At 41.9% G+C, this 9,504-nt stretch overlaps 2 protein-coding genes across 2 annotated transcripts; both read left to right on the top strand.

Moving 5' to 3' along the window:
• Positions 1 to 499: 499 nt before the first annotated feature.
• LOC126390373 (glutamine synthetase-like) lies at positions 500 to 4,585 on the top strand. Its single transcript, XM_050044649.1, has 6 exons — positions 500 to 668; positions 813 to 962; positions 1,095 to 1,238; positions 2,544 to 2,665; positions 3,886 to 4,085; positions 4,207 to 4,585. Exons 1-6 carry the CDS (start codon positions 500 to 502, stop codon positions 4,535 to 4,537), a joined length of 1,116 nt encoding a protein of 371 aa, XP_049900606.1. The 3' UTR covers positions 4,538 to 4,585.
• Positions 4,586 to 6,691: 2,106 nt separating this feature from the next.
• On the top strand, positions 6,692 to 8,578 carry LOC126390450 (D(1A) dopamine receptor-like). Its single transcript, XM_050044768.1, has one exon. The coding sequence runs from the start codon at positions 6,707 to 6,709 to the stop codon at positions 7,841 to 7,843; it is 1,137 nt and encodes a 378-aa protein (XP_049900725.1). The 5' UTR covers positions 6,692 to 6,706; the 3' UTR covers positions 7,844 to 8,578.
• The last annotated feature ends 926 nt before the right edge of the window (positions 8,579 to 9,504 follow it).

Raw genomic sequence — 9,504 nt, forward strand, 5'->3', positions numbered from 1 at the left:
CTTTATTGTGTGATTTATAAATTAATCAAGGATGAGAATATAGGAGAAAATATGACAGTATTTGTGCATTAATGTGCATTATGTTTTTACAAAGGTGAGTGTAATTTATGAAATACATCACTATTATAAATGCTTACACAGTGATAAGTCACTGCTATGTGTTGAAAAGTGAAGCGAAGAAAAGAGTGGGGCCGGTCTAGACAGGCATAACACCATGTTTGCATTAGTTATTGACTATCAAATTCTTGAATAGACAGCTATGAAGGGTGTGACTGTAAGTATAAATAAGCTTGTGAAACTTTGTCTTTGTCTTTGGACTCTGTGACCTGTGTGTGTATTTTTGATACACTAGTAAAAGTTGTTTGACTACAAGATCACTGTGTTCATTGGCATTTAAATACCTTTTCTTACCTGCACTGCACAAGCTGATATTTCAGCTTGCGTACTTCACGGAGTGCTACACGAGACACATTTTTTTTTCACTCTGGAAAAAATCATCATGTCTGACCTGTCTGAGAGCCTCCGCCTTCACAAGACAGTCAAGAAGCACTACATGTCTCTTGCCAAAGGTGCAGAGTGCCAAGTGACATATGTTTGGATTGATAATGCTGGAGAAAATCTACAATGTAAAACCAGGATTCTGAACAAAGAACCAACAGGAATCAAAGGTAAAGTAGAGGAATGGACACTGACTGTCACTTTGTTGTCCTTGTAGTTACTTTTAGAGGGCTTTATGTAGCATTGTTGATCAATATTGTTCCCAATGTGCTGCTGTTTCATGTGACCATGTGTTGACTGTAAATCCTTGGCAGATATCCCAGAATGGACTACTGTCTGGGCTATTGGGCATCACTTTAGTGAAGTCACTTTAGTCCCTGTCAGAATGTTTCGAGATCCGTTCACTCTTGACCCTGATAAACTGGTTCTGTGTGAAGTGCTTGACAGCAACCATGTGCCAAAAGGTATTACACTAAAGTACTGACTGAGAACTCAAAAGCAGCCAGTTTTTTAAGATTTTTTGACATAAATGAGACCCACATTTTGGTGTGGTGCGCCTACTAATTTTAAACTTTTGTTTTACTTTTTCCACACAGAAAGTAATCAGCGTTCACAGAGTGCTAAAGTTATGGAGGAAGTTAGAGAATTTCAGCCCTGGTTCGGGATGGAACAGGAGTACACACTGTTTGGTTTGGATGGAAAGCCCTTTGGTTGGCCTCCCCAGGGATGTCCAAGAAGAGGTGTGATAAAGTTCCTCCTGAGAGCCCCCGCCAGTGCGGGAAGCACCACTTTGTACCTTAATTACGCTTCACAGGGCACTTGAACACATGAGGACACGATTATGCTGCATACTGTTTTAATCTGGAGAAGCTCAAACAGCTAGCCACTTCCCCCTAAACCACACCTCAATTACTGTTCCAGACTTCATACGTGCATTACAAACTTTACTAAAAACTAAACATTATGCACAGTAGCATAACAACACTCCACATAGCTTTTACTTCACACTATCCACACAAATGACCCCTTAAAAGAATCCTTAGACACTAAAGTAACGTGCAGCACTGTGCAGCATGAAGTCGTGGCACTGATTGTCAAAGCAACACACAAAAAAACAAACTCCCCTTTGCACATATACAACAACAGTTTGTGTCTTATCTTCGCTTATTTTGTGGACTGAAATTGGTTCCTGGTTGCATAAATCTGCTAGAAATGCTAAAATTTAAAGGGACTGGCCTTCTTTTGATGGTCTAATGGCTCTGTCTGCTGGTTTATCAGTGCTAATGTGCTCTGATAATCAGTCTCTTGTTGTGACCTTGCCATGACCTTATTAAAGTGTCATTTCACCCAAACCCAAGGGTTTCTATAAATGGGAACATGTATAGAGGTCGGACTAATTGAGTTTTTGAAATAAAGCCAAAAACTGTTGTTGCTGTTTACTAACTTAACTACTTAAGCCAAATAAGGGGCACAAATGTACCTAAAAAGGCCAATTTAAAGAGCTTGCCTAAGATTTTCTCCACAAAATCCTCTCTGAATGTGCTCTGCTTCATTTATAAGCATCTGCCTATGCACAGGATCAGAACAGATGTTGTATGAATTTCAAGAGTTCTGGGCTGCTACTACATAATTTCAAAAAAATATTCACTCTAAAAGTTTCGTCAGGCGAGGATGAAATCTTTAATTTATCCTGTTTTATTTCTTCATTTGATCTTACCCAGTAGCATCTATACTGATGCTTACACCTCTCAGTTAAGCTACAAAGTGTTACCTGTAGTTCTAGACCAAGGTTATTTATACAGACCTTGTAGTTGCTGAGAAATATGCTTTTATTAAGGGTCTGTAATTTTCGAGCAGAGGCCTGAGAAAGAGGAGCAGAGAAGGGAAACTAGCATAACATACTGTATCTTGACAAATGTGCAATTTATTTTTATAGTTTAAAATGATTTATGTAATATTTTTAGTAACAGTTCAAATTCATAAATTCATTTTTAATTGTGACTGTTTTCTCATCAAATTTTGTTTTGTGTTGGTTTTATTGCCAGCGCATTGTGCTGTGGGCATTAACAAGGTGTATGGAAGAGACATTTGCATCTGTCACTGTAGAGCCTGTCTGTACGCTGGTGTGAAGATCTGTGGCACCAATGCGGAAGCACTAGCCTCCCAGGTAAGAGAAGATCATCAGACAGGTTTTTGAAAAACCAAATTCATTAACTGTTTTACAGTTTGCAAATGTAGCCAAAAGAGCAGCGATAAACCCACTGCATGTCACATACAGTGACACACAGTGAAGCATTTAGCAGCTAAATATTGAGTAATATTTCACTCAGTAATTGGTGGAGACCAAACCAGAGCAAAATAAAAGTGAATATTGGACTTACATTTGCCAAGAGGATGGAAACATGCAACTAAATACATCAAAGTGTCGACTGGATGTCTCACTAGTTTTGTTAACACATTAAACTTTATAAGATGATGTATGTCAAACATGTATGATTTTTAACTTGTTGCAGAGGTTGACCCCAAGTGGCCAAAAAGACAAATGCAAATGCAGCTGTAGCAGCAGTTTCTAGCTTTATGTAGTATAGTTGTGACATCACAATTTCACAGAAGTCCTGACAGCTCATTTAAAGGCACAGTTTCTGAATATGGGCTGTGTGCATTTCTCTGTGGATTGAGCAATTTGATACTTTCGTAGTATTTATATAGCACCTGTACCTCCTTTATATATATAAAAAGACATGGAAATCTAACTCTTCACAATATGGGAGCTTTAAACTGAGTGATTAGATAAAACTTAAAAGGTAAAATATGATTTGTGATGAGTTTATTCAGGTCTGACTAACTCCCAAACCAGCCTGGACCCCAATGAGGAATATCATGTCAATAATTATGTAATTATGAGATGACATAGTTTAATTCCTGTTTTCAGAGACCATATGAGATTTCCGTCATCTGAATTTATCTTTACATTCATAGCTGACAGTAGTAGACAGACTAATCAAACTTTGTAGGTCAACAAAGACCCCAATTTAATCACGTCAGCTTCATATAATGCAGTACAACATAACTTTATTGGGTGTATGGCAGTCCAGGGGTTAAGATGTGCACTATAAAACTGCAACATCCCTGGTTTGATTTTACAAGGGTCCTTCTTTTGCATGTAACTTCCCTCTCTCTGTCCCTGCCTGTCCTGTCTAAATCAACATGGTAAATCATCAAATACACACATTATTCAAGGTCACACTATCATTTACACACAACACTTACAAGAACATGCTTGTTTGGTTTGACACAAACCAGCTGACTTTCAGAGCACAAGAAACTGTGGTCGTAAATACTCAGATGTCTCCTCTGGTCTCTGTGATTGGTGTTTTGTCTTATAAGTGGGAGTTCCAGGTCGGCCCATGTGAGGGGATTGAAATGGGGGATCATCTCTGGATGGCCCGTTACATTCTGCACCGTGTCTGTGAAGACTTTGGGGTTGTTGCCTCCTTTGATGCTCAACCTATCGAGGGAAACACTGCTACATCAGGCTGTCACATCAATTTCAGCACCAAAGAGATGAGGAGCGAAGGGGGGCTTCAGTAAGTTTAGACCACTGAGTGACCCACTGCCATTATCCAAAATACACCTATCCTGTGCTCCTGTGCAAGTAGACATTTAAAAATATATGGATAAAAAACCCTGTTCTCTATGAAATTACAGGTACATCGAAGAGGCAATCAAAAGGCTCAGCAAGCGTCACTCTCAGCACCTCCGTGTCTACGATTCGCACAATGGTGCTGACAACATGAGACGCCTCAACAATCAGAGCACTACCTCCGATTTCCATTACTTCTCTACAGCTGTATCCTCTCGTGCTGTTAGTGTTCGCATCCCAGGTCATGTCAGTCAGATGGGCTGTGGGTACTTTGAGGACAGACGTCCTGCTGCCAACTGTGACCCCTACCTTGTGATGAGAGCCTTGGTTGAAACCTGTCTGCTAGAAACCCCAGAGGAAAATGATGATGATGTGGGGAAGATTATGGCTTCCTAAAAGGGGAGAAAGACACCACAAAGTGCAAAAATGTATTGCCAACTTTGCATGTACTCATGTGCCTTTGTGAGTTTATAAGAAATATGACACATTTGAAGTCTAAATGAAATGAGCTGAAAAAATAAAGAATAAGATCAATTATAAATTACTCTGACATCAGGCCAGTTTTTTTTTCTCCTGCAGATAAATGTTCTCATGAAATTTATTTGTACACTTTTTCATTAGGTAAACTTGAGAATGTGAAGTAAAAATGCCAGAAAAAATGGCATTGTATGTTTCTGCAAACCATGGATAGCCTATGGATTAACTTTTTACATTATTATGTAAGGGATACACAATTTTACATTTTAACAATGCTGTAGTTAACTTGTCAAGTCTAGGCATAAGAAATGGTTATGGTCAAGAAAACATAATGTTTGGGCTTAAAAAAATACACTTTTGTTTGCACAACCAAGACTGGAAATACCCCCGATGATCAGTAAAAAAAACAGCTGCTTTTTACAGCACTATCTCTGTTACAGAAACAATGATGGGTCACTAAAAACAAACTAAAGTTTGGAAGCTCATATATACTACGTCACTGTTGATATCCTCTAACGTACAAATGGAATTGGTTGTGGTTTACAGAAACATACAATGCCAATTCTTTCTTCTGGCACATGGGCTGAAGCAAGCACAGTGCCATAATACATCTGCATTGCAAACAGAGACTGGCTCAAAGAATATTATGGACTCAGTAGCAATGAAGCAAACAGCTTATAGCCTCCAACAAAATCATACTGGACAAAATAAATTATGGCCACATGTAACTTTACACTATAATTAATAATGAGAAAGAGCTGCGGCGATGGAAACACACAAACATGCGTGTTATTGTTTTTATTTTGTGTATGTGTTAAATGTTCACGTTTGTTTCTTCTGTCCTGTTGTGTCTTGTTTTGTGACGTATTGCCATAACTGCCCTTCCTTGGATGGTTGAATTGCTTTTAGAAATACAAACGTTACAGAGTTAGAAATACAAAGTACTGCATGGCAAGCAGTTTAGAATACAACAGGATTATCATAGGTCATATTACAATAATATGTCCACAAATATAAATTCAGGGAATGGACTCAGTGAAATAATAACCCATATTTTCTAAAACATAGATGAATAAGTTGAATATTTGTTGTTCACAATCATTCCAGTGTACCAGGTGGCTGGGAGAGAGTCAGTGGAAGGGTAGTGATGCGTGATGGATGACATCCTTTGGGATGAGCCATCATTTGTGACTAAATAAGCCTGTTTAGCTCCACTCACACCCTGTGACATTTATATTCAGTAAATCTTAGGTAAATATATGAACAGATGGATTTGCTGTCCTTGTTTTATCTTAGTGTTACTCCCAAGTGTTTCTCTAGTTGTTAAATATATTATCTGTTGTATTTGTTTAGTCTATCTTATTTTATATTATTTTCAGTACTTTTACTTTTGCCTGTTTGTAGGCCTTTGTAATCACAGAGCTGAAAAAGGTGCTGTGTAAATAAACTTATTATTGTGATCTGATGCCGCCAACATAAGCAGCTCAGTCCCAACAGGACCACTAATGGCACGTATTTAGAGGAAAACTGGAGAAATTGGACAACGAAAAGTAAAAGTAATTCTGAACTAAAGTAAATGAATATAATTTAAAATTGCCTGACATGTCAACCTTCTCTTTGCGCCGCGCGTCTCCGTTGTGTTGTCAGCAGTAAATACAGTACCAGCTGGTGGTGCATGTGGTCCCCAGTAAATCTGCTCTGCGCTCGGAGCAGCAACACAGATCAGTCCGACTGGAGCAGGACGCGCGCTCTCCACTCAGAGCGACTCTTTTGCCTGACTACTTTTTCTCTGTTATTTGTACGAATGGATGTTTTTCTTGTCTTTTTTGTTTGACATATGGCCGAGCGCAGGATCAGGCAATGAATAACACAACCGGCTTGGTACCGGTAGGAGCTGGCAGTCGGGAGGAGTTACCGGCGCACAGAGCTTTAACGGGCTGCATCCTGGCGCTGCTTATCATTTGGACGCTTTTCGGCAACTTCACGGTGTGCGCAGCCGTTTGTCGCTTCCGGCACCTGCGCGCCAAAGTAACCAACATCTTCATCGTGTCCCTGGCTCTGTCAGACCTCCTGGTCGCCGTGCTGGTGATGCCGTGGAAAGCTGTGGCTGAGGTGGCTGGTTTCTGGCCGTTTGGAGGGTTCTGTAAGACCTGGCTGGCCTGCGACATCATGTGCTCCACGGCCTCCATCCTCAACCTGTGCGTCATTAGTGTGGACCGATACTGGGCCATCTCCAGCCCTTTTCTCTACGAGAGGAGTATGAACAGGAAGGTAGCGTCTGTTATGATCGGCGTGACCTGGACAGTGTCCGTGATCATTTCCTTTGTTCCCGTGCAGCTGAACTGGCACCGGGCGGAGATGGATGATCCGGCTGGGGAGGATTTGGCGCTTCACGATAAGAGTGTTGATGGGAGCTGTGACTCCAGCCTGAGCCGCACTTATGCCATCTCCTCGTCCCTCATTAGCTTCTACATCCCCGTGGCTATCATGATAGTCACATATACCCGTATCTACCGGATAGCCCAGATGCAGATCCGGATGATATCCTCCCTGGAGCGGGCGGCGGTGCACGCGCAGAGTTGCCGCTTGGACGCACCTGAACTATATCCTCACCTGTGCACGGAAATCGGTGCCAGCTCATATCAGTCTCAAATCGATCTTCATCCTGATTCTCAGCGCTCTAATCGGGAGCTCACAGTCTCCATCAGAAAAGAGACCAAAGTCCTCAAAACTCTGAGCATCATCATGGGTGTTTTTGTCTGCTGCTGGTTGCCATTCTTTGTCCTGAACTGCGCTCTGCCCTTCTGTCCCGGACCAGGGGCACCGGGGGCCCAGCGGGGTCCTCACTGCGTCAGCGAGAAAACCTTCGATGTGTTCGTGTGGATCGGCTGGAGCAACTCATCCCTTAACCCGGTCATCTATGCGTTTAACGCGGACTTCAGAGACGCATTCCTGCGCCTGTTGCGCTGCCGCGGAGGAGGCTGCTGCGCCGCGGTGAGCGCAGTAGTGGAGACGGTGATGGCGAGCAACGAGGCCGGACACCTGCAGCAGGAGAGCCCGCTCAACGTGAGGCTGGCCGTCTCCTGTGCCATGACCACCAGGGGAAGCGAGGACAGTGGGAACACAACGGTGACTTTGTTTTGTCACGGTGGGACAAGCTCGGAGCTGGTGACGGACACTGAGGAAAGTAACGACAAAGACAGACTGACGCAGATACCTATATAAGTGACACTATTCATGATATGCCATGTGCGGGGTCAGAGAGCAGGTAAACTACGCAGAGGAGGTGGATGATGATGTAGAAGGCCTACAGGGACAGGAAACAGCAAATGCAAAGTGAATTTACTCTCAAGGTCTTCAAACATCTACATGAACAGCTACATGTGCAGACAAAAATACTCCACCTTAGAAGATCAGATTAACACCCATTATCCATTACCATGCATGCAGTGGCGCCCCAAGTTGGAGTCAGGTGATAGGATTGCTAGCAATATCTTGAAAAACGAGGCAACCTGAGGCATCCATTGGTACCAACCATGTCGGCAAAGCTTGTCGGGAAAGGGGCTAAATAATGCACCAAATTTAGGCTAAAGTTTGTTCAGCTGGGAGCAACTGGCATGGCAGTTTTCACAGGGGGGCCCTTGAACTCTCACCTCAAGATATCTGAATGAAAATGTGTTGTATGGGTACCCATGAGTCCCCCCTACATTTGTGTAGGCTTTTTCCCAGGAAATATTTTGTTCATTTGTTTGTTCCTACACAAAAAATCCAACACTTTCTTATTCAGACCTCATCACATATTGATGTTTTGTCCCGGATTTTCCACATTGAGATACAATGTGCAAGGTACCCTGGGTGCGTTGGTTGGTGACATTCTTGGACGCTGTATCAACTTCAGCCTGATACATGCATTGTCTGTTTTCTACATACACTTCTGTTTTCACAGGAAATGTACAGTTTGCATACAGTCCCTTTCAAAATAAACTCCTCACTATGTCGGTACAACCCCGCAAATTGACATTTTTTTTCCTTCAACAACAAACGCACGTGGTTACATTTTGCAACACATACACATTGAGTTCAGGCAACAAAAGCATGTTGCACCGGCCTGGGTAAAAGTCCGTGGTTGTTGGACTCATCCACCAGCCCTCCCACCAACCCTACTTGGACTTCCGCTGCCTTTACTTTCGCTGTTGTCCCGCCATGTTTTCCCCTGACACTGCCGAGCGCCATTAAACTATAATGACGACTGGCCGCATATCATGCCATTGTTCATGTGTCTGATGCCTGTAGTCATTGCCCAAGCGCCAGATTTTGACGACTTCGGAGTGAGACCGGGTTGATAAATCACCTAACACATGTAAAGTTACATAACACATTAAAACAGGGTTGTTGTACAATTCAAAATGCACTGTACAGATATTAGACTATGCACATCAGGTTATCAGCAACATTAACTACAAAATAAGAAACCAAAGTATAGTATGCGATTCCTCAACTCTCATATTGACATAGTTTTCAACTAATCTAAATACTTGGACAGCATAATCAAATTCCTGAATTCAGTCATGGCTTTTGGTTTTGGTGTGCCACCCCAAGATTCTCAGTGGCTCCATCTCCCCACTGCTATAAAAAAAATCTGGGGGCACCACTGCATGCATATCAGAAACACATAATGTTATTTTCTTCTTTTTTAGGACAATATTTGCCTTCATGAGCACAGTAAATCTTTGGGGATAATTGAAGGTGTTTTTTTATTTGTCTGTGGGCTATATACAGTATGACTCATTTTTGTACACATGGATGTTTACCCAACAAAGACTTTGTAGTCTTTGTAAAATTAATTATTTATTTTTTGTGACCCTGCAGAATTCAGTGTGAGGACT

Source organism: Epinephelus moara, chromosome 5 (genome assembly GCF_006386435.1).
Source record: "Epinephelus moara isolate mb chromosome 5, YSFRI_EMoa_1.0, whole genome shotgun sequence".
Classification (NCBI taxonomy): Eukaryota; Metazoa; Chordata; class Actinopteri; order Perciformes; family Serranidae; genus Epinephelus; species Epinephelus moara.